The 26,105-nt window shown below is 36.1% G+C and overlaps 1 protein-coding gene across 1 annotated transcript in view; it reads right to left on the minus strand.

The window, feature by feature from the left end:
• LOC142346160 (uncharacterized) overlaps window positions 1–26,105 on the minus strand; it is a 439,331-nt gene that overhangs the window by 166,005 nt on the left and 247,221 nt on the right. The window contains exons 15-17 of the mRNA XM_075398669.1: window positions 23,226–23,350; window positions 20,195–20,390; window positions 18,983–19,549 (exon numbers count right to left, since the gene is read on the minus strand). Of these exons, the coding sequence (XP_075254784.1) occupies window positions 18,983–19,549; window positions 20,195–20,390; window positions 23,226–23,350 (888 nt within the window). The remainder of the gene's footprint in view (window positions 1–18,982; window positions 19,550–20,194; window positions 20,391–23,225; window positions 23,351–26,105) is intronic.

The following is a 26,105-nucleotide window of genomic DNA, read 5'->3' on the forward strand; positions in this document are numbered from 1 at the left end:
GTGTCTCTTGAAGTTTTTCAAAACTGTCAACGTAGCAATAAGGGAACGAGCCTTTTTGTTTCAACAGGTTTACCGACGATGTGTACCACTCTTGAAAATGTTGTTAAAGCAAGCTGAACTGATCCGGGGGCAGATTCTGTACCAGTTTGTCAAGAGAAGTTTTCATGAACTTGAAGGAGTCCAATAGTCTTATGTATTCATACTGGTTTGTCCAAACGCCCTTTTTGTTCTGTGTTGCTTTTATATGCACTCCAATTTGCAACGAGATGAATTTCTCACTTGTGCTTGGTACCACAGAAAATGTATTTTTCTCATTCAGGCTCTGTAGTGCAAGTACTAGGAGATGAAGGTCATAGTTTGTCAAATTGTGGGCAAACAGTGGAGTAAAGTTTAGGTTTCTACGTTTTAAATTACACTGCGAGTGGGCCCATCCCAAAAATTTTCCTGTGAAGTGACAGTGATCTAGTACTGTGGGATCTTCTGGACTTGTATTCAATTCGTTTTCGCAAATCCAACACAGAGTAGCTTCTCTTTTTGGTATTGATAGTTCACCGGAAAAAATTTTGTATTGTTGTTTAACATCATAAATGCGCTTGGCAATTTGCTCCAGCGACTTGACAAATTCAATCATGACATTCGGCCCACACTTCAGATCAAAAAAGAACGGTTTCGTTTCATTCAAGGCCACAAAAAGCAAACCATAGCTGCATGGCTTGTGTTCTTCTAGCGCTCTAGTAGTGCTCGAGCTTTGTGTGTTGGTGCTGCTGCTGCCAGTAACTGGTTCAATTATAGACTCCAGATCAAAAAATCCGACTATTGGTGCAAACCAACGTGCTTGATTATTTTTAATTTCAAATTTTTGCTGTTCTGCTTTTGGCATTTTAATAATTGCTCGTGTGTTTTGGTGGCATATTTCTTCATGTCTCTCATGTCGTTCGATTGAAGTGCTAATATGAAAACAATTTCGACACAAATGGTTTTCTAAACGCTGTTGTTTCTGATTGTACTGGTGAACTAGTCCTTTGATATTTGTGATCAGCACATAATGATGCATTGAACCATCACTTGGCAAGAGTAAGTCCAGGTTGAATTCGAAAAATTGATTGTTTGATATGCGGAAAGGAATCAATTTTTTGTTTGAGTGCCGAAATACATTAACGCGTACCTGGCTTAGCTGTTCAAATTTGTTCAATTAGTGAAATGCCATTGGCATCATGAATTCACCAACTGGTTGCTTTGCTCTGAGATTTTCTGGACCATACATTATTGGATTTGTTTTTTGTCTCCAGGATGCATTGTCCGGTATCAATTTGGGTCCAATTGTGTTGTGATATTGTGATGTATAGCAGTATAGGAAATATTTTTCATCTTGTCTGTTGCAAATGTTGAGCAAGTATTGAGTTCTAGCCAACTCAGTTGGGAGAGCTAGATAGGAAGAGGCACTCATTGGTTTTGACTTGACAAATCGTAGTTCGACATTCTCAATTCTATCTAACGTCCACCCGCTTCCATGAGATGCGATGTTGCTCAGTGAGAGGAGCATTTGCTCAATCATTACAGCAAAGCAAGATTTACTCAATCCGGTGACGTCGACTCGCTGCATTTTTGAATTGATATATATCTGAATTCGATCAGGTTGACTATCAACAGTTTCATCACTTGATGGTTTTGTTAATTGCACCAATGCACTAAATTGAAGTTTTTGTGCGCTATTTTGCGTGTTCAGTTGAACAACATTTTCAATCTTGTCCTGTTTGCTCCGCATAAAACTTAGCAGATCTATTTCCTGTTCCCCCACTGGTATGTCGTAGGTTTTCAAAACACCACCGAAAGCTTGCTCGGACGGAAGAATGCCTGAACTTGGGTTGCTTTCCAGATCAGCGTTCCATACTGGAAGTCCATGATTTTTGTTCATATGCTCCATGTACTTGAGGTTGTCTACATAGAACTTGTTGCAGTAGAGACAGTAGCGGGGATGTTTTGAGTTGTGTTGCTGTATCATATGCGTTTCGTGTTTTATGACTTTTTCATGAGCAAACGCACATTCATCGCACTCGAATCAGTTGATTTGGACGTATTATTTATGAACTGTTTGATTATGTCGTCTGAGGCTGCGCTTATCTACGATTTTTTTCTGACAAATTGTACACGTTTCAGCGATCATTATGAACAGTAGAAAGAGAGAAAGAATAGGAACGCAAAAAAGGAAAACAAAACTATGACAAGGAAATGAAAATATTTGCAGTTTTTCAATCAAGTGAATTTCAGGTTAAGGCAAAAAGCAAATGTAAGAATTGTATTCTCGGGCAAGCTGTAATTTAAATTTGTTTCATCCAATCAGAGTGCGCGTCTTTTTTGCTTATTTTTGCAACAGAAAGCTACTGCTCCGCAAACAGCAGTAGAGGGGGACACACCGCGCAGACTGTTGTGTAAACAACACAAAAATTTACATTCTCAACGGTTTTCCTTACTTTTTGTTTGTTTAAAACAGGTGATATTGAGTTCACAGTTTTACTTCTTATTTGTTTACTCTAATTTTGGTACGGTGTACGACTATCTGATAAAAAAAATTTATTGATTGCTTACTGTGATTTCACTACAATCCAAGCTTCAGCTGGGTTTATTTCAACTCAGTCTCATTTTGCTTATTTGTTTAAAAAATTGTTTCGCACACCTGTTTGTTCAATGTCTGAAATTTTCAGCATCGCTTAATTCTGTCTCACAATATTTGTCTAGTGCTAAGATGAATCTTTAGTTAAAGTTGAATTAACAACTGGTTTCAAGATTTTAACAAAATTATCATGCTTAAACATTTCGAAAAGCAACAAATACAATATGTACAATGAGTTTAAGGAGTTTTGTTTCATTTTAGAGTCGAGATAACTTGATGACCTTCTTGACGGGGGCATAACATTGGCTCAAAGGAGGTGTTTCATCGATGCTGACATCATCAGAAAAGTTGTTGGCAAGCAACAAGGGGCTTTCCGGGGTTTTTGTTTCTTCACTTGGCAACTGATCAAAATTCCAAAAACCAGATGTTTGTTCAATTTCTTCTAGCTGCCCCAATTGATTCTCCCAGATTTCAATGCAGTCATGATCATAGTCTGCAAAAAGTTTTCGTGTTCGCTTTGCCAATTTATTCACATCCTGCTTCTTTGTTTGAATGGGAGAAATATATCCATAATATCGATGAGCATATGGAGACCCTTCTTGTAACGATTTTTCTGGCGTTTTTGTAAGATGAAATAAATGGTTTTGTTTTATGCATTCAAGTATTGGTTCAACGTAATTAACTGGAACAATAAAGCTGTTTTTTGTGTGCCATAAATCTGTCTTATCGTCAAAGCTTTCCTTTACAAGGACAATATTTTTGAAGTTGTGACACATTCGCACAAGGGTTTGAGTGCCTCGCTCACTTGTCTTTGCAATTTCTAAATATTCAGCAGCCATATTGCAGGTGATGGATAAACAATTGAGATGTTTTTTGTTCTGATTTTACGGATTTAAACGGTAACAAAGCACACAGTTTTCTTTGTAAGGAAAATTTTATAAAGACTTAACAGCACCGAGTCTAGAACCAATTCTAGTAACAAGAGAAATGAAAACTTGCTTTTATATCGTATGGAACTGAAAGGAAAAGCAGGATGAAAGCAAATTCAAGAAGAAGGTTAAGTAACAAAAGACTTGCAGTAATGTAATAAGGTGCCAAAGAACTAAAGAGTTTTCACAAAACTTATATTGAAAAACAAGAAAGAACAATGGCAGAAAGATTGAAAAAATTGTTGCAGACCGATTTGTTTATTTGGGTTAATCATTTCATCATTATTCCGTCATGTCTATAAATAGAATTATGTCATATTGACCTAAGTTGAATTGGGTTGCTCTCGAGAAATATAAATAAACTCGAGGAGGCGAGCTAGTTTATCCATTGCTAATGAAAATTTGTCAGTTTTTAGATTTAAAGGTCGGGACTTGTAAAACTGTTTTCTGCAATGGCCTATATAATGCTTGGCCCGCTGATGTTGCATTAGTGAACGGAAATTTTTAAATTACCTTGGACAATTGTGATTCATTGAATGGGTCTTGATTCAGCAGGGTATATTTTTTCCGATCTTTTGAATTTCATATTTCGTATAAACGTCATAGCTGATGCAGAGGAGTATAAATTTGTTTACACGCGTAGGGAGGGGGATTCGTTTGTTAGCTGTTATCTTGTCTAGACATGTTGGCGTGGGGTTTGAAATTGTTTACATTCCAATAAACAGTAATGTAATAGTCATTTATCATTTCAGATTACTTTGATACAGTTTGTCTCAATATATGCAACATTATGGGTAATGTTTTGTCTAAGGATGCTGAGTACAGCGATTTTCATTTGGATCTCTCGCTCAAGGAAAAACGGCTTGTTAGGGCTGCTGTTAAGTCTTATCATACCACTGGCACCTATTTATCCTTGAAATTGTTCAAACGTGATAGTGAACAGGTCGATTGGGACTTCAATCAAAAAATTACACTTTCGGCGCGAGAGTTTCGGTTGCTATGTCAAAACATTGAAAAACTAGAAAAAATGCTTGATCAACCAGTTGGATTGATCGACTCTTTTCTAAAACCAGGTTCAACTGATGACTCGAAACGTCCAGCTAAACGGGCCGGCAAAACACCGACTCAGCGGCAAAAGAAGATACCAATAACATCTGTAACAGTCAATGAGGAATCGGAATAAATTCTCTTATACCGTTTGCTTCCTGTCATTGTTTATGGTTTCATAGTTGGTTCATTAGCTTTTTCTTTTTCGTTCGTTATGATTGAGGCAATGTATGAGAACAGTCCTGGATAATTCAAGAAATTTCAAAAACGTTTCAAGTACAATATTTGTGAGACGGAACCAAAACTTGAAAATTTAACAATTGAATATTATGCATATGATTATTATTCATCTGCAACAGTTATCGAAGGTTGCACATTTGGCTCCAATCATTATCATGTTATGTGTGAATTTGGTTCGCAAGATGATAATATATTCGATTCTCTTTATGTACCTGCGGTGATACCGTGTCTCGTTAACTGTTTCAAATTACTAATTCAGCCTACGCAAAATGACTTAGTTAAACGTGGTGCAATAATTTCACGACTACATGGCACCCCTGAGTGAGGCAACAGCAAAATGTATTAGCACTTTTACGGCAAACAAACGTTCTTCTACAGTCCCTGATGTAACCATGAAACGATTTTGCCAGCCTATGCTAGGTGAACACTCGTCAGCTCTTTATCAGGTAATGGATATTCTGCTTAGTGGCCACGGGAGTTTTGTGCGAGAAACCTGAAACTTTTTCATAACATTTCAATTTTGTAAAAATTGATATTCAAAAAATGTTGTTATTGTTTCAAAATTAAATTAACTTTAACTTCATATGTTTCACAAAAGCTAGCAACTCTAATTCAATTACATCAGGTATGAATGGAAATTTCTCACTATAAAAATGAAGAACAATATATATGCAAAATAAACCACAAAGCTGGGAGTCTGAGGATTGCAATGGAGACTGAATGTCTCTTCTATGTTCCATGATATCCATCATTATCTCCAAGTCTTTACACTGTTGTAAACGGTTGAAAATATCCTTGTAGGTAGTCAAGGGTAGAGCCAATGGATCCGCAAAATATATTATTAGGTATGCATATCGTTTAGCTAGCACTACCCAGTGGGTTCCAATAGAGTTGGATCGTGATGCATTAACAATAATAAATGTGTTGGTTTGCAAGTTCAGAGGAAAATTATCAGCGGCATAAACCACTCTGAATTTGAATTTGAGGTGTTTACACTTTTTCATTTTAAGATGAATTTGGTCTTCGTCCATTAGTATGTGATCATGGGTTTTTAGATGCGTTTCTTGCACAGTCAAGGTAGATCGTAGATGCTTTTTCCCCAAGAAAAAATATTTCAATGTTATGAGCTAACGCTGCATCGAACTTGAGTTCGACAGACAATGATGAATTTGTGAGCTCTGGATGATTCAAGTCATGAGTTGCCTCTTGAGTGCTGGTCAGATCAAATACCATTGTATAATTTTTTGCGAACTCACTCAGAGGTATTCCATGGCCATTTTCTACATAAGCTAATGCACTCATTGAATTGTAGAACAACCTCTTGTTGTCAGTTGTTGACATTGGAGTTCCAGCCGTTGCAAAACCATTTCGATAAACGGTTATCTCTCTTAAACCAAATTTTTGATAATGGAATGGATTAGCGGTGTTGGTACCGATGAATGCTGTACCAACGCATAATGCAACAATGACTCTTCTGATGGGCTCTTTAGTGAAAATATCCTCATGTTTCCAGCTTTGTTGGCCTGCTGTAGCCAAGAATGTTTTGGTAATTACTTCATTGTATCGGTAAATTGCCGGAGTTTTCAATAATGTCTTCTCAATTGCACCTACAACATTATCTGACACCGTCATCTTCCAGATAAGTAAATTAGCCTCATTTATTTTAACCTTGTAGTGTTTCGCTGCGTCTTCGCTGATGAGCGCAAAGTCATCTTGACATCTTCTTATTGAAATGCGTAACGTAACTCCACTAACCAAATGTTTCTCACATGAAAAGAAATCAACCGCCAACTTTCCATATAATGTTATGCGTGCGGATTGTCGGGCTGTTTTTTTTCTTATATCTGATATTGCTGCTGGAATAGTGCCGGGGTTTTCTTCATACTCGTAACCCTGACATTTCAGCCAGGTTTTTTTTGCGTCTGTCTAATGAGAGAATTCAGTTTCTATGAAACTTTTGTGTGCATAGTGTCCATTAGCTGTTGAAATTTTGATACCATTTGTAGAAACAGTACAGTCGGCGAAAAGTGAATGAAGGATATTATTAGCAAAATATGGAAAATCATTGGCATTAGCGTCACCAGCTGTGTAGCGCAAATCCGTTCCATCTGTTTGAAGTATTCGACACTTGATCTCCAGGTGAATTTTTTGCAAGTCAATAAAATTGTTGCGATCACCAACAACTTCAAATTCCAATGATGATCCTGAAGGCGAATAAAGCGGTCCTGTTCTTTTGCTCGAATGATTGATCAAATGTTACCAGCAAAGGTGGCTTTTCAAATAATTCTAAAGAACTGTGAGTGGCTTCAGATGGTTTCACAATATAAGTTCGCATTTTTCACTCGCAAGAAAAAACCCAGAGGACTCCTTTTCGGACGGGGTTTTCGAGAAATGATTCTTTTGGTTGAGATTTTTTGTTTTTGGTTTGAACGAGGTCTTGTGTATTGTCGTCTTTTTCGTCTAATTGTTTTATGGCCTGATGCAATACGTGATTGAAGAGATCCACCTATTTGTTTGCGAGCTGTTTTGGCTACTGTACTTTTCAGTGCTTGTTTTGCTGACTTTCTTTTGGTTGCAACTTCTACTAACTCCGGTGCTCCTTGAACCAATAAATCACGACCAATCTTTTTTGCTGCGGGTCAGAGAAATTTGCGTGCTAATGGCAGAGAAACTCTTCCAATACCTGCAGCAAGGGCTCCAAAACCGCTGCCTCATTGTCTGTAGTGTCCGGAAAAATGCGTCATTGATTGAGATGCTTGATTGCTGTAGTATGCCTCCATATTAAATAATTTTTTGGAGTTTTAAAAGGACTATAACTTTTCCGGTTCCAGTAAAAGGAATTTGTTTTCCAGTTTCGTTTCTCAACTATACCTGAATGTTCTGAATGTTGTTTGATAATCTTGGCTTGTAATCCAAATTTGTGTAGGACCTGTGGTGTATGGGTGTCACTGTGTTTATGCTACCGTTTCTCAAACGTCTTTCAGACTCAATGATTTTTTTTACTGGAGCTCTCACATCACCATTGTTCTGATGTTCAATTATATCAATGTATACAAATATTAACTGTGATCCGCAAGTGATATCAACTGGAAAGTCTCCAACATGTCTGTTCAAAGAGTTGCCTGCTTTTTCTGACTTGTAACCAATGTGAATAAAACCATAATTCAAAATATCTCTTATTCCTTTAAAACCAAGAATGCTGGGTTCTTCTTCATCTTCAAATGACAAACCTTCGTTAGGTCCAAATTTCAAAACTAACTTTTGCGTTACAGTGTCAAAATGAATAGTCAAACTGTTTCAATTGAGGGATTCGAAAAATTTTTTCCAGAAGCTCTTCTGAACTGTTGTATATACCTTTGCGACTTCTTCGAAGTTGTCCGGTTCGGTTATGTGAAGCATCAAGTTCAGCGCCAGAACTGACATACGCAACTATTTCGGCTGAGTTTACATTATTGATGTCTGAGGCAAATGATATTGACGCAAGGGCAACTTGCCAATCTTCATCTAACTGTAATGGTTGGGCGAGTTGATTTCGAAACTTCGCCATAGTATTATTGGTAAAAATTCCCATTGATGCATTCAATATCAAATCAATGGTAAATTCTCTATGAATACTCATTTTTAGTCTTCGACAGGAAGAATGTTCACTTGGACTAAATCTGGTTCATAAAGTTTACCTTCAATTATTACGTTGTTTGCGTCTATAAGGTTGTATGTTGTTGGACTAAGGGTGGCAACCTTGAATACTGTGAAGACTTCGTCTGTGTAATTTTGTTTATAACCTTTCCTAAATATTTCGTCTGGCTTTGCAATCCGAACCAGGTCTCCTTCTTCGTATTTGTTATTTTTTGTGCTAATTGCTAGGTATATTAGAAACGGTTCATCTCTTTTGAAAGTTTTATTAGGTGCAAGTTGGGTAACACGATTAACACGACTGTTTATAGTACTTACAAACTGGAGCAATTGCTTAATATAAGTCCAGGTCCAATTTTCCTCCAGGTATTTGTGAATAATGTTTTTGAGCGATCGAATATTCCTCTCAGCAAATGCCGACTTTGTTTCGTTTTCGGTTGTATATAAATGAATCTCCTTCTTTTCACAAATTTGTTTGAATTCACCTTAAGCTCGGATCCCTTGTCTGTCCAAACCTTTTCTGGTTTTTTCTATTTGATCATTTTTTGAACGCTTCAACGGCGTCTTTTGCATAGAAAGCTTTCATTGGTTGCACTCTAAGGTATCGCGATAAAACATCAACAACCACCACTAAATATTTGACTCCATTGTTGTGTTGGGCAATTTTATCCATATACGCCCCATCGACAGACCAGATTTCGTTTATTCTGTATGCAACAGCTTTTAGTCTCGGAAAAGTTTTTCTGAATTGTCTGTATTTTGTGTATGGGGCTTTCGACTGAAGGTATTGAACCACTTTGGATCTTGATAAACCACTGGCTTTCTTCAAGTTAGCAATGCTTCCAAAAGCTGCACTACCTTTTGTGTATAATTTGTTCAATTGTTTAACGTGAGAGGATGTAACTTGTCCACAAGCTAAACGGTTGGATTTCGTCTTTTGCATCTTCAAAGCTTCCTTCATCGTCGCCAGAAGCTTTTGATTCTTCTGTTCTCGAGACTCCTGATTCTTCGTTTTCTGGTTCATCCTCAAACAACTGTAACTTTTCGTTTAGTGATAAGGCAAGAAAATTTTTTGCGTATGTATTAAAGTTAATTGTGAACTGATATCTAGAAAGGTCAGGACTTTGTAATGTTCAAGTGAAAGCTTAGAGGTTGTTTGCTGTAGATCGTAAAGAAAATCTGCGACAAGAATTCCAGTGCTTGACTTATTAACCACCAGTCTTGATGTCTGATCCAGCGATAGAGATGCTGACTCTTCTATTTTTTCCAATATTATGCTCGCTTTTTCAAACTTTTTTCTGTCAAGGTGTTCAATATCTCTCAAAACTCGCTCCCTGATTTCAGTCGAAACTTTTGTATCAATTTTGTCATCTCTAGTCTCATTCAACTCATCTTTGAAATTCTCCAAAATATTATCGGTCTGCTGTTGCATGTCTTGTTGCGTGGTAGAAGGTGCTGGTGGAGACTTGCTTCTTTGCAACAGTGATATTTGTTTTGCTTTCTCTCGGACATTTTTATTGTTGAGAAGTTGAGCAATTTGAGATTGTTCATTCGCATACATTTGACGAGGAATTAGCACAAACTCTTCAGTGTGCATTTTGCTCCAGAAAAGCAACACAACGTAACTCAATCAGTTTAATTAGACGGATTCCAGAATCTGATCGAAAAATTTTGGTTCTCTCACTTTTTTCAACTCGCCTGTCTGCAAGTTTACGTAGTGGTTTTCTCAAAACTTTTTAATTCAAGTTTATTGATTGGTACAACTCCAGAGAGTACGTTTATTACACAGTCACTCTAGAACCAAATGAAATCGCCCTGATGTAATATTTCTATTTGAGCTGTGTTCTCATTCCCCTTATTTGCCCATTGCTTGAGCATATGCAAATTTTCTTTTTCATTTGTAATTGTTGTAATGACTGCTTCAGCGGACGAAATGTAAAAAATAGAAGGATCCGGTCCAATTAGTTGCGATGAAAAACGTAAACCCTGACTGGTTTTTGGGTCGAGATCAATCATCAAATGTCCAAAGGGCTCCGCAGTTGCTAGTTTGTATGCTTCTTTAATCAGTTGGAGACAATTCAACTGTTTTCCAAGATATTCGATATTCAATTTGTTGAATGTCACGAAGCGACCTGAATAATATTATGTGTGTTGTATTCAGATCAATGGTTCGGGACCATTTGCTTTGATGGAACAAATTATGCTTGACGTATATAACATGTAATTTGCGATGACGTTCTGAGGTATCTCTTTTTACAAATTCATTATCGTTGAAGATTTCTTCACATGAATCGTCATAGATAAACAGACAATGCGATAGTTTTTTTGTTATATCAAAGCCTGAGTATTTTAGAAACTCAATCCTTGGTATAACTCGTTGCATATCTTTGAAAAGTGGTTGGAACTCTTTGTAAAAATAAAAAAAATTTCAAAACGTGGAAAAAAGGTCGAACTTTTTAGCATTCGAAACAAGAGTTCTAATTTACCACAACCACTTGGTCCTACAAATGACATGAATACCCTGTCATGTGTAAGAATAACTTTGTTCATAGTTTGGGATTAGGTAAAATGTAACCAACTAAACTCGATAAGAGAGCAATCCAAATTGATTTCTCTTCACAATTTTCTGATAATAGAAAGAGCATAGAGAAGCAAAGAATGATCATTAAGACAATAATACTCACTTGAACAAAAAAAATTACTTCGGACCTTGGCACTGTTGAATTTGAACAACAACGCCATGGGGGCCTCTCCTTGTTGTTCACATCAAAGACTAAATTACTGATACCGGCGTCAGCCTCGTCTCTTTGATTCATTGGAGAAAAATAATTGACTGAAAAGTGAATTGAAACAAGGATGATATAGAATGTTAAATTTTTGATTTATATACTGGGCAACTGTTTCGTGTACCAGAACTCAAACAAATTGAAACCTTTAATATGACTATTTATCTCTAGTTTATAACAAACGGTTGATGAGTCATTTTCCTCGAACGAGGGTTGATTGAAGACCTTTTCAACTTCGGTGTGCTCCAAGACATATAACCGCAACTCATTCGGCATCTCATTAAGTGATAGCTCACGTTCTGGTGGTGTTTTTTTCAATCTAAATTGAGGAACTTTTTTGTCCACCCAATGCTTCCAACGTGGGATTCGCTGTTCTTTGGGGGACTGCATAGGCTTCTAGTTTGTTTTGTTCATAGCCACAATTGAACTGATTCCGATGTTCTCCAGCTCTCTGTTTATTTTTTACGTACAGTTGGAATTGATAGAAATTATCTATCACGGGCAGGAAAGCCCTAAAGCTGTCTAGCTCGTCGGAAGAAAGAGTAATGTTTGCAAAATAACGTTTTGCTGCCGCGCTATAAAGCAAGTTGTAACGCGGTTGTTGTGCTGTGTTTCGCTTATTGTTGAGATAGTTCGCTCGGTTCTGTTGATCACTTGAAAATTATTCTGTATTGGTGGATAGGGATCCTGAACTATGTTTAATATTACAATCGGCTGATCGTCAAGTGGAGTCAAGCAAGTGAATATCTTCAAGTTGTCTGACAGATAAGTTGTTAAAGTTGCCGTGTCTTCTCTGTGCATCACTTTGTGTCCACTGTGAAACTATTCTTGCTTTATGTTCCGCGCAGTGATTTGATAATTGAAAGTTTGTTGAACGAAAGTTTGAATGAAGATAACAGGAGGGAACTTGTTCTTCTGATATTATCTCTGAGATTCGGGGACAACTTAGATCCTCCAGATTATAAACAGTTTTTTGTAAAAGCTTACTGAGGAGCTCACACTTTTCAATGCCTTTGGCAAAAAAGTTTTTCCGTGTGAATCGGAAACTGAAACTCAGACAGATCGTTTTCAAATCACAGTAAGGTATATCATCTTCGTCCCAATCAAGACCGTGTAGGTTATTGGTCAGCCAAATAACAGTTTGTCTATCGTGTGCGAGTAAATCAGCGAATTTAAGCGGTGGTTTGAAAATATTGTATCGTTGTAACTCGAACACAAACTGAGTTCTTTTATAATGAATCCAAGTGACTTGAGTTTGAAACCTTCGAGATCGAGGACAATTATATTTGTAGTTTTCTGCCAAAATTTCCTAGCATTCCAATTCACGAAACAATTGTGAATGAAAAATTTTCACTGATAGAATGAATAATGTTCCTGTCAGGTGTCCAAAAAGACAATTGTTTACTGGTGAGTAACGGAAAGCGTAAACAAATCCAGGGTCTTTGTTTCGGCAATCTTTTATAAATCCAGTGTCGTCATGCAATGCAGCATGAAGTCGTAGCACTTTGCTCCGTTTCAGTAACGGATCTAGTCTTGAATTATCAATTCCAATAAAACCACCATAGGGTCTAAATTTAAGTGCTATTTCTCCGTCAACTTCTGGATCTAACAAAGAACAAGCAGCTAAGAAATATAATTGTCGATAAGATATGTGTGTATAATTTATGTTACCTCTCAGTGATAAAACTTTCTCGTGAATGAGCTTGATGTCTTTTGTTCCTATTGTGTTCATTTTTTAATGTTTACTGAACGTGAGCGTTTAAAATTTTTGTTTATAAATCTTTCAATTCTGATTGGTTGTCAACTTGAATAATAAATCAAGCACTCCGATTGGTCAATTTATTTTGGAAAGTTTTGTGACCCTGAACATGTTTCGGCATGATCTGATGACTCTCCAATTAATATATCATTAATGATTTTATACATCAACTAACAGGTTAGTTGTTTTACTGTTGTTTTCACCAATTTATGTATGCATTTATGAACGTAAGTTATTCTGACCATAATTGTGTACATACTTAGGTAAAAACTTGTTTTCTTGTACAACTCTGGGTTTTTTATCATTGTGTATGTATGTATGTATGTATGTATGTATGTAAGTTTGTACGTATGTATGTATGTATGTATGTATGTATGTATGTATGTATGTATGTATATATGTATGTATGTTTGTATGTATGTATGTATGTATGTATTTATGTACGTATGTATGTATTTATGTATGTATGTATGTATATATGTATATATGTATGTATGTATGTATGTATGTATGTATGTATGAATGTATATATGTATGTATGTATGTATGTATGTATGTATGTATGTATGTATGTATGTATGTATGTATGTATGTATGCATATATATATATATATATATATATGTATATGTATGTATGTATGTATGTATGTATGTATGTATGTATGTATGTATGTATGTATGTATGTATGTATGTATGTATGTATATATGTATGTATGTAAGTATGTATGTATGTATCTATGTATGTATGTATGTATGTATGTATGTATGTATGTATGTATGTATGTATGTTTGTATGTATGTATGTATGTATGTATCATTGTATGTATGTATGTATGTATGTATGCATGTATCTATGTATGTATGCTTGTATGTATGTATGTATGTATGATTGTATGTATGAATGTATGTATGTATGTATGTATGTATATATATATGTATGCATGTGTGTATGTATATATACATACATCCATACATACATATATAGACACTCACATACACATACATGCATACATATACATACTTAAATAAATTCATACATGCATACTACAATACACACAAACATAAATACATACATACATACATACATAAATACATACATACATACATACATACATACATACATACATACATACATACATATATACATACATACATACATACATATATACATTCATGCATACATACAAATACATATATACACAATACATATACACATGCATATACATATATGCATATACATAATAAATACATACATACAAATATATACATACATATACATGTACACATATATATGCATGTATGTGTGTATTGAGTATATGTATGTATATATGTAAAATAGGGGGGGACATTTTACTACATTTTAAAAAATTCCAATTGTCCCACCCCGTTGTAGATGGCCGCCTCAAAATGTCCCATCCCGTTGTAGATGGCCACCTCAAAATGTCCCACCCCGTTGTAGATTGCCACGCTGCAGTAATTGCCCCCCCCCCCCCCGTTGAGGTTCTAGTCAGAATTTTATACTACTCCCGTGACTTCCAGATAATATCTCAGCGCATGAGAGGCATGAGAGGCATGATCGTGAACTGCGGTCCGCGACTTCGCTTGAACTGAACTTTCGGCAAGGTAATATTGTGATAAAGTCTAGCATAGGAGGGGGTATTCTCTACCCCACTGATGCGGAATTTTTATCGTGTAAGATCTGACAAATTTCTGACAAAACCATCTTGCTAATAGCCTGTAAGGGGATGCATCTTCTTATCAGATCTGATAAGACGTTTCTAAGATCTTATACGATAAAATTCCTCTTAAAAGTTCTTACACGATCAAAATTCCTCTTATAAGTCCTTATACGATAAAAATTCCGTCTTATCAGATCTTACACGATAAAAATTCCGTCTTATCAGATCTTACAAGAAAAAAATTTCCTCTTATCAGATCTTACACGATAAACATGCTCTTCAAGTTGAAGACAATTCAGAGTTGCTTTCAAGCAGTAGCCGAAAAGCTACAGCATGCAACACTTAAGCGTCAGAGCAACAAAGAGAAAAGTATCTTATACTGTCTTTTAGGACTTATAAGATATTGTAAAAAAGGTTATTCCAGTGACAAGGGCTTTCTCTGAAGCGCTGATTATCAAACTAGGATGAAAAATTTTTTCAAAGACCGAAACTATCTCGGATTGCTAAATTTAGTCAAAGTACCCAGTTGACTAACAGCAGCAGAGAGCATTCAAGTTGACAGTCAAATTCTGAACAATTTGAGACTGTATAGCTTGTTTTCCCTGGGTAGCATGCTAGGTATCCCGTACCTAACGTTCAGAGAGAATCAGCACTGAAACAGAAAAAACTCAGAGAAATTCATCTTTTCAGTACTGAATCAGAGATATATCAGAACAAATTCTGATTTTCTCTGATTCAGAGAAAAATTCAGAATTAACATTCTCTGAAACTCTCTGAATCAGAGCAAGGTCAGAATACCGAATCAGCTCTGATCCAGAACAAGAACCAAAAATTTTTAAAGCAGCAAAACAAAAAAAAATTGTGCGAATAACCGGCTTCGAAATAGGTTTGTGCAACAATAGCAGTGATAAAAATAAGCATCTTGAATATTTTTGCACCTTTTGGAATATAAAGATTAATTATGATTCAGATCATTTTCATAACATCTGCCGCATGTCTCAGCACCTGGTTTTATGATGCAACTAGATGGTCTATGCAAACTAAGAATCTGCAAACGATTTGATCAGAATGTGTTTCTTTGAGAAAAAAATGTCAATATAGAAAAAGAAAGTGCAATTTTCTCCATAATCAGTTAAATATATCAGTCGGGGTTCTTCGGTATGATGCCTCATGCTGCTTTTCAACAGTGGTCCCAACAGGCACCTGATTTTTAGCACTAGACACTTTTTTTTCGATAAGTTGGTAGACATCCATCGTCGATTTTCAGCATCTGATTCAGAGTCTGGATCAGACTCTGAATCAGAGGAATTCGGAGGGAAATGTGACCTAAATCAGAGTCTGAAACAGTACTGATAATTTCTGAATTTTACTCTGATTCAGTACTGAATTTGGATTTGAGTTAGGTACTGGAAGAGACTGCATACTAGGTCTTTGTTGCTGCGAATTCATCAAAATTCTTTTCTCTATTCGAATGTAAATTTAACAGTTTAACTCTGATTTTAACCGGAAGCAAGGATTTTCTCAAAAACTGCTCTTTTCAATCCACCCTGTCCAAATTCAGAGAAAAAAAGCATAGAGTTCCCATATGAACAGACAAATTCTAAGCAATGTAAATTGAGTTGTGCGTTTGACAAAAGCAATTATAACGTAATCTTTTCATTTTTTCTGGTAAAAATTACCTTCCTGTCTATGTTCATCTATGAGTTCTTTGTAATAAGTGATTATGAAGTGAAGTGACATATATTTTTTTTTCTAGAAATTTTAGTTAATAAAATACAAATACCAAAGCAAGATCATTGCTTCTATAATCTTTTTTTTAGCCGTAGAACAAAAGTTCTTCCTTCCGCTAAAATGGCAGAGTCAATTTAACTGTACTAGGCGCTACACTAGAGTAGAGACTCCAAGTCGCTTTTTCAAAAGGTACTTAGAATCCCAAATGTAGCCCATAGCACTGTTATTTTTACTTTGACACTTTGATTTACAAGGTTGAATATAAAATTGCTAAAATCCCCATACTTTTCCTTGTTTATTGACGGACCAGCAAGTCCCCATACCAGAGTAGTAACATAAACTGACTGTATTTATATTATGATCAAAACCAAAAGAGTTTGAAATAATTCGAAAACTTGGACTTCTCTACGTTTTGACCTGCTCAGAGAATGGAAAAGCAAAAAATGTTAATAAACATGCAGTCATGGTGTTTTCCAAGTTCAGTACTGAAAAACTCTGGGTGGTGAGACGGGTCTGTTAAATACAATAACAAAAATCCTCGCTTGCGCTGGACATAGTTAAATCAAGTTAACACCAAATGTGAATTATGCAGTGAAGAGTATACTGGCTAGTCTGATCATAGATTGACATGTAATAAAATGCCTATAAACACTTTATGATACACACTTGTTAAGTACTACAGATATTTTCTGGCTGACAACACCGGGAATGTCTAAACTGTTTTTCGGATAGACATTCCGAGGACTACTTTTGTGGCTTTCATGAAGAAACAAAACAAACAAAAAGAAACTCCCTTGTTGAGGTGCCAGAGGGAAACCGGTAAAACTAAAAGTTCTCACTTAAAGAACTTCACAAATGGAAACAGCATAGGCCAAGAATTTCGCTCGTTTGCTAGTGATTTGTGCGTTTACCAGAATTTTGTGCGCTCATGCTCAGAACTTTGCGTGGCCTCCTGTTCCCGTGCTTTCATACTTAAATTTTGAGCGTTCCCAGGTTGCCCAACTTAGACGAAACTTTGAAAACATACTAAGACTTATACGGTGCCGTAGAAAACTTTGTACGGCGCCGTTTAAGGCTGTAACAGATTTTCTAGGGCAACGTACAAAAATGTTGTAAATACCAATTTCTTTAGTTTGACTTCTTAAAAGCGATATATAATGAAACGCTTATTCCATTGACGTCATTTTTAATTACTTTTTTGGAACTGGTTTTTACTTTTCTGAACACTGAAAAATTACAAAACTTAGTACGGTGCCGTTTAAGGCAGTATTAAGTTTTGTAAGATTTCAAAAGTATTGCTTTCAAACGTTAAATTGTTCTGAAAATAGTTTTCCGTTGACGAAAGTTTTATGATTGCTTCTCAAACTAAAAAACAAAACAAAAATAGCAGTAATTGGAGAGGCAAAGAAACTAGAACGTTCTTTTAAATTGCGTGTTTGTTTGTTGAACTGTAGAACCGATAAATTATAACATAAATCGATCAGAACCTTTATGACTGAGCAATTTGGTCGTGTTAAGTCCTGCCAGTGGTTTGGAATAACATTTTTTTAGATCCTCATGTCCAATTATGATTGACCTTTTTAAAAAAATTATATGAGTTCTTAACAAGTTTTCTTTAAAACAATCCTAAAAATCAAGCAAAGACCTGATGTATTTAAAAACTCTGAGTTATTGGATCAATTTGGTTCCCATGGAAGGTTTAGAACTCATGTTTTGGGGCCTTTGTTTTGGATGAGTTTCTTTCAAATTTTAAGAATTCTTGTGCATACTTTTTTGCGTTCTTCAATAATTCGTGACTTCATAGCCAGACATAAGTGCCTTCTTGTTCAAACGTTTGCAAGTTTACAAGACAACTGTACCCCCAACAGACTTTGTGCGTGCATGTCCAGATTTTTATGCTCTCGACTTCTCGCAAGCTGCAATTACTACAAATAACTTATGTCCACAAAAATCATCTTAATTTGATAAATTCGTGAACAGATCCTTTAAATTATGAACTGGATAGTACGGTTTTTGAAAATTTTAAGAACAAAATGCAAATTAAAAGCAAGAGACTGAGCGAAACTTTTTCCGCATTCGACGTTTAGCTATTTGTTCTTAACTCAAATGATTATCGCTTTTCTGCCTTGTAGGTTGACATTTCAGTGAGTACTCTGGAGTAACTCTTCTGATGGAAACAATTTTTTTGACGAAGACATAAAAAAATAGAGCTTTCATCTCCATTAATATAAGAAATTTTAGCGCTACCATTTTCGACTTTTTTGCTTCTATGTCCCAGACTTATGTGCGTTCTTGTCTAACTTTCGTGCAGTCATGCTCAGACTTTCGTGCGTTTTTCAATGTTTCCAGACTATGGAATTTTGAACGGAGGACGCCCCCTCGAGAATTCATATTTTGTCTGGACATATGCAGCCCCAGTCAATAATTCGCACCTAAAAAAAACATTTTGCCGGAATTTGTTAATATTATGTGAATTAAAGGTAGAATCTGTGAATTAACAACCATGCCTATAGCTTTTAACTGGCGGGGAGAAAATAAGAACCAAATGTAGCAAGGATTTACTAACTCTATAAGCTCAAGAAGTCTTGGAGATGGCTCATTGGTTATGACAGACCTCTTGAAATTCTTTTTCAATTTACTCGGCAGATCTTCTTTTTTCTTCTCAGTCGACAATCGTCTACGCGCACTCTTTGGTTTGTCTTTCCTCATGACGTCGACAACATTTTCCAGGTTTTTATCGTGATTAAGATCTGAATTCTGTTTCATGATGTTAATTTGCCGAAACGTGTCGCTAGGCGAATGCGTTCCAGCGTCTATCGTTTGTGTAAGCCTTCCTGGTGTATTTCGGCTGAAAGAAGTTTTAGGCTTACTGTCCATTTTTCGACTTTGAGAGGCAGTGGCTTTGCTACTTGGCACACTGTCCTTTTTAGCCGAATGGGCGACAGATTCTCTCGTAGAGAGATTCGGTAAATAGGGAACAAAAGTGGTTTCGGCTAAATGAGTCTGGGTTTGGACATCATCTCGGCTAGTGGGCTTCCTTTCGGTTTGAGTGAAGCTGCGCCGGCTTTTCCTATCGATATTTGAGGAAGGGCTGCAGTGCAATGGGCTGGCTGGTTTGAATGTCACCTGTGATCTAGATTGAGAAACAAAATTTATTATATAACATGTGTGTATATAATATATTAATGTACATATATAAGTACGAAAATAAATAATATTAACAAATATTTTAAAAATCAATGATTACATTCCAAACCTTAAAATTCACTTATAATGGTTCAGGTAAACTTTTCTAACTACAGGTCATATTCTTAGAGCCTTTTCATCTCTTGCACAATCTTTTTCGGTGGGAAGGATATGCAGATTGAAGTACAACCGCAGCTGAAAAGATGTGCAATAAGAGCGCAGAACAACGCAAAGTTTGAAGTATCAGCTCAAATGGTGTACAATAATGTGCAAAAATCTCGCATGAATCAGGAAATGTAAAAATTGTATGATTTTAAATATCATATAATCTTCCAAGATCTTGCAATGGTCAGTTTTCACAAAGTTGTTTCACTATGTTAGCAAAAAACCGTAGCAATACGTACAGCATGATAGAACCTTGTATGAAAACTATGAAAACTGTCTAATAAAAGTAAGAAATATAAAGGCGTAATTACGCGTTACTATAGAGATCTGATTTTAACTCAAAATTGTGTTAATATTTTCCATTATTTAAACGTTCATTGTGTAAAATCATTTTCTCAATTTGACTCAAGCAGCAGAATCGAGATACTTTTTTTCGCAGTCTCCAGACCCAGTGAGCGTTGGCAACCCTGGACTAGTGAACTGGTCTCTCTTCTCTTTCTTCACACTCCAGAAATCAACAGGTGATGGGGTTATCCAGGGACTGGGAGTCCAGGTGTTGGCTGCTCCAACTGTGGCGTGAGATCTCTCACATGGGTGATTCAGATACAGGCACTCGGGGCTTCCTGGAAATTGAAAGAAAAAAAAACAATTTACTCGATTGTGTCCGGAATCATGAAGGACATCATTTAAGAAATCTTTTAACAGCCGATCAATTTATTAACGAAACTCCTTATTTTATAATATATGTGAACATAATCCAACATATCTAATTTTGATCCAATATGCAAATAATCAATATGACGCTAAATGACGGACAAAAAAATTAATGTAGTCATGATTTGTAAACAAATAATACGATAAAAATAGAACGAGGACATAATGTTCCGACTCCGCTCACCCACATATTGACTTAATTGTCTGCCAAATAAGGAAGAGACAAGAAACTTTCAAAAATCCTCATATTGTTCCAAACAATTGATGTATGAGTTTAAAAAATCGCCTCAAACTACTATGTGATTAAATAATGCTGTGTTGAAATAATAGAATTATTAAATAATTTCACTAAACAAGTTCACTAGAACTTACTACAAAGTATGTGTCAATCGACTGAGCAGGTCTGTAGGTATTAGCTGATGATTGTTGCCTTACGAGGTTATATGATTTAATAGAAATTCAAAGGATTTTCGAACACTCCCGCTTTTCATTCTTTTTGTTACCTAGTCACATTAAGGACAGGTCCCTTAATGTGACTTGGTAACAAAAAGAATGAAAAGCGGGAGTGTTCAAAAATCCTTTGAATTTCTATTAAATCATATAACCTCGTAAGTCAACAATCATCAGCTAATGACTACAGAACTGCTCAGTCGATTTACACATAGATTCTTGAGAAATCAATAGGACCTGTCACTAGTGAGACTAAGTCATAAGACCACATTTGATCATCCAATTGGCGACGTGAAAAAAATAGAGAAGAATCAAAAACCCATAAAAACCAATAAAGTCAGTTTCGTCAAAACACAAAATTAGAAGAGATAAACATTTGTGTAACAAAAAGCAATGCAATTTGTCTTTACTCAGACTAAAATACGGGAAAAAACAAAAAGAAAACAGCAAAGATCAAAATTCCATTCAAATTCTTGAAAAAAATTCCTAAGCAGTAAGACCAATAGCAATCAAATAAAGATATTTAAAAAGATTTTCGTTTTTCATGAAATATCATATTACTGTATGAAGAGCATCAAAGAGAGGCGAAACACGAAAAATTATTTAAAAGCTACTCATTGAACACGTTATGATTTTAAACTCTCTATAACATAACCGACTAACGTTGGGCGAATTGTTCTCAAACGATCGGCGAGTGTTTGATTTCAGTGATAGCCATCTGGGGCTTAGGGATGCTAGCATTAGGGGGTTGTCAGAGGAATTGTGTGGTTTTAAGCGACGGGGGGACGGCAAGCGATGGGGGGTAGGTATGTGAAGGAGCAGAACCAGAAGGAGATGGGTTCCAAATAACGCGGTCGGAGAAGGGTGGACGGTAGTGTCGGAGGGTAGTGGGTAACTGAAGGGGAAACTTTTAAGACTAAGCGCCGTCTTCTCATACCAAGAAAATTTCTCCTCGAAACACTTTTGGTGAATCGCATACTTAGAGACTAGTGAGGAGTATGGCTCTAAGAGAACTGCTCGGCCACTTAATGCCGTCCGCGCGCTGCTTGTTTATCCCGTTTATGAGGACAAAAATTTAAACCGGCCAGACGACAAATTGCTCAAGCGAAAAATTGAATAAAGAGAAAACATGACTAATACATTTGCTACAAACTTCGTTTGAAAAAAAACTAATAAGCTTAATTAGGCCTCCATGCAACTAACTTGGGAAAAAATGGTAGCCAATTGAGCCAGAAGTAATGCGCTGAGATGAGTAGATGGTTTATGTAATACCTCATCAGATAGCCAATTTGACCGTTTATTATTTGGACTAAAACGAGGGATCTGAAAAAAGGAAAACAGTCGCAAGCAAAACACAAGATTTTTTTAAAGTACACTTTTTCGGAGCCACAACAATCATAATCATTTACCTGAAAACGAAAATTTATTTATTGGGCTTAATTTCAATATATATGACTTCTTCTTTTAGTTGAACCTCTATACGAAAACTGACTTGTATAAAAACGACATAAAACACAGTGGGGAAAGAGTCTAATGAAAGACAATGCCGCTTTACAATCCGAATCCTTTATGTTTCTAAAATCTACGATGAGACCAAAAGTTTCTTTGCTAATTTTGTGCGTTTTGTGAAGAGCACCTTATTGTTCTAAACCTAAGAGCAATATTTAATTTGGCATAAAACGAACATAACCGACTAAACGACGGGAGAATTTCTCTCGAACTAGTGGGAGCTCTAATCAATTGCAGCCTGCTTCAGTTGGGGGGGGGGGGGGGAGGAGGAGCCTAATTGGGACCAAGCAGTTCAATAGTGGGCTTCAAATAGCCACATTAGAGGTTTTCTGTTTTTTGTGCCCCCCAGTTTAGTGGGCGCATATTGTTTGCACCCCCCCCCCCCGACGCACGTGCCATATTTTTTACATAATGAATTACAATGTAATGGCACGTGCTGGGAGGCGCATAACGTACTGGGGGGGGGGGGGGGGGTACAAACGGAAAAGATCCAGATTTAAAGTGAAAAATGGCACCAGTTTTGGCGCACTTATTTTCATTTGTTTTTTAGTATTAAATTGCCGCGAAATGAGTTCAACTGCTTGAAATTGTGATTGAGAGAGAATTTTAGATCACGCGAAATCAACAAGTCAAGCGAGTAAAAGTCACTCGAAAAGTCAAAACGGTCAAGCACAAATTTTGCATAAAAATGAAGTTATCTATCTTCAGTTTCTGCAACTCGTAGTGAGAAAGATGGTGCTATGGAAACGCTATTTGCAGTTTTCTTGAATCATTGCTTTCCCTACCCCAAGAATCCTTCGGAGTGTCTGCGAGCGAATATTTAGGCATGAGCTGATTCTGTTCTTGGCTCAAATCTCCAGCTTGGCTGGCTTTGCTTCTTTCTTCTCTGTAACAGAGTTGAGTCTCAAGCCTAAAATGTGAACAGAGATTCATTCAGGCAGCTTTCTAAAATGAATTCCCCTCTCCTTTGAACAGAATTTTTAAATTGCTTTCATTCTTGCGAGAAATGCCTTAGAAACTGATTATATGGAGCAAACAATTCTCTAGGGTTTTGCCAGCATCTAGAAGTATCTGGAATTATCGGGAATCTAACTTTGTGGGGTTAGCAGCCTTTTAATAATCATTTGTGAACAAACTTACAAACAAATGCTAGCTAAGGTAGAGGAGTATCGACTACTTTTCATAATTACCATAGACATACGACATATTCAGGTCTAGACCTCGACTCGTGAATAGTTTTATGGGGGGGGGGGGGGGGGGGGGAGAGTAATGACAACAAATACAGCACTTAATTAAAGTCGAGTTCATTACGTGATCAATGTCCGAAAAGATAAATTTTAATAATATTTTCATATAAAAGACAAATTTTAATACAGTTACTCAATAAGTGGAATAATTGGAAATGATTTACTTATATCTTATAAAAAGGCTTATCGATCATTGGCAACAAGCTTACACGGATAAACGTATCCCAATTGCACCATTTTGAACATGTGAGTAGCGTAAAACATTATTGCTCAAATTTTGTAATTAGTTGCTTCCCGTACCGAACTCCAAGTCTATATCAGTACTGGGCAAGTCTAAATCCAAGTCTTTTTTTTTCGTTTTCAAGTACTGGGCAAGTCTTAAAAAACGTCTTGCATGTCTGACAAGTCTTGGCCAAGACTTGGGTAACACTTGAAAGTTGATTCCCAAGTCAAAACCAACTTTTCAAAAAATTTCGAGTGGAAATTTCGATTTCAAAAAAATTTTGCAACGTGCCACGATTTTTGCATGAATTTTTTTGCCACTCTCCCGGGGTGCTATATATATATAACCAATTATAGCTGCTTGCTATAAATATAACGAACTATAATTGGTTATATCACGGGGTCCTATATATATATATATATATATATATATATATATATATATAACAAATTAGAACTGGTTATATCAAAAACAGAAGAAGAAGACGAAGAATCTTCGACAATTTGTCAGTGTGATCTGATGGGAAATTCAATCTTCTTCTTATAAAATGATCCCGAGGGAAAACCAAATTGTATATTAGCAAGCCGGGGTTCTATTTACCACAAAATGAGGGTATTGCAGGTGTTTCTGGGACGTTTTCAGCCATTTTTAGCCGTTCGAGCCCCTAAAATAGCCGAAACCACAAATGTTTTGTACTTTTCAGATAAACCAAATGTCGAACATTTCGACTCGAGGCGAAAGTGTGAAAAAAGGTGCCACGCCACTATGAGGGTCTTCATAATGGCCCGAGGTTCTGAAACTTGTTCGGCAACGAAGTGCCGTGTACCCTATTCTGGTGCAAAGTACCAGAAATACAAATCAGCCGATAAATATGCCAAGAAGCGACAATATATCTGCCTCAATACAAACTTACACAAGAACTTATGTTGCCCTCTGTTAGTGCTAGTGTGTTACAACTAATCAAGCTATAACTGTTTATATCACTGGTTATAACCGGAGTTATAAAATGGGTTACAATTGGGAATGAGTTATGAATTATATGATGAGGGGGGTCATAACTCGCTGCTCTTTAATTTACAAAATACTATTCCAAACAGGATGTCTTGTATATAGTTTTAAAGCTTATTTCACAGGCAATTGAATGAGCTATGTCCCGTCCCGATCCGATTAATACTTTGGTCAGAATTTTGGATTTCAAGTACCATACCCCGAAAAATTAGGTATGCCTGATGCTTGTTCTCTAATAACTTTCCTTGAGCTAATTTTTTTCATATAAATTAGCATATCATGTTCTCTTGCTAGTGTTACTACTCCGGTCAAATTTGATTCCGAGTTCAAAAGATCTTTTGACCATTTCCCATTTTTTTTGGACGATTTCCTTTCTTTTTCTGACGATTTTTTGACGATTTCTGAGTTTTTTATTACCATTTTCCGACTATTATTGGACAATTTCCCGGCTATTTTTGTTTTTATTCGGCTATTTTTGACAGTTTTTTTGCCTGCCAAGACTTGGATTAAGAAGTGCCAAGTCTTGGCCAAGACTTGGAAAATTCCTGAAATTAATCACCAATACTTTCACTTCGGTCTAATTGGCAATTTCTTTGTTATTATATAATTTAAAAATGAAAAAAGTGACGCTTGGGTGTGTAAAAATTACTTTCACTTCGGTCTAATTGGCAATTTCTTTGTTATTATATAATTTAAAAATGAAAAAAGTGACGCTTGGGGGTGTAAAAATTAGTGGCGAAATTTTGTAAATCTTGATCACCCTAGCCATAAATACGCTCATTGTGGATTCTAATTGCAGATATATCCAATCTTGGAACAAATTTGAACTGAATTTGCTTACTGTAACTATAGTTTCCGCACACGCTTATAAATCTTATCTATATATCATGGTCTTTGCATAAGTCAAAACCTAAGCTTAAGTACCAAATAGTTTATTTGCATATAATTCTTTCAAGGATGACAACGATTAAACGTTTTTAACTAAACGAAATTTGTTTAGAGCTGGGCCCGCCCATTTTTGAAAATATATTCAATCAACAGTAGAGCATTTATAACAAAAACCAAATGCCTCGCATTTGTCAGAAACGAGTTTTAAAAAAGTTATGAAATCTCACAAAAATCACCAAGACCATGAAATTAGATAGTCTTTTCATGTTTGTTTAGAGTTTTAGAATAAAAATAAAAAT

This window comes from Convolutriloba macropyga, chromosome 9 (genome assembly GCF_964194025.1).
Source record: "Convolutriloba macropyga chromosome 9, txConMacr16.3, whole genome shotgun sequence".
NCBI lineage: Eukaryota > Metazoa > Xenacoelomorpha > Acoela > Convolutidae > Convolutriloba > Convolutriloba macropyga.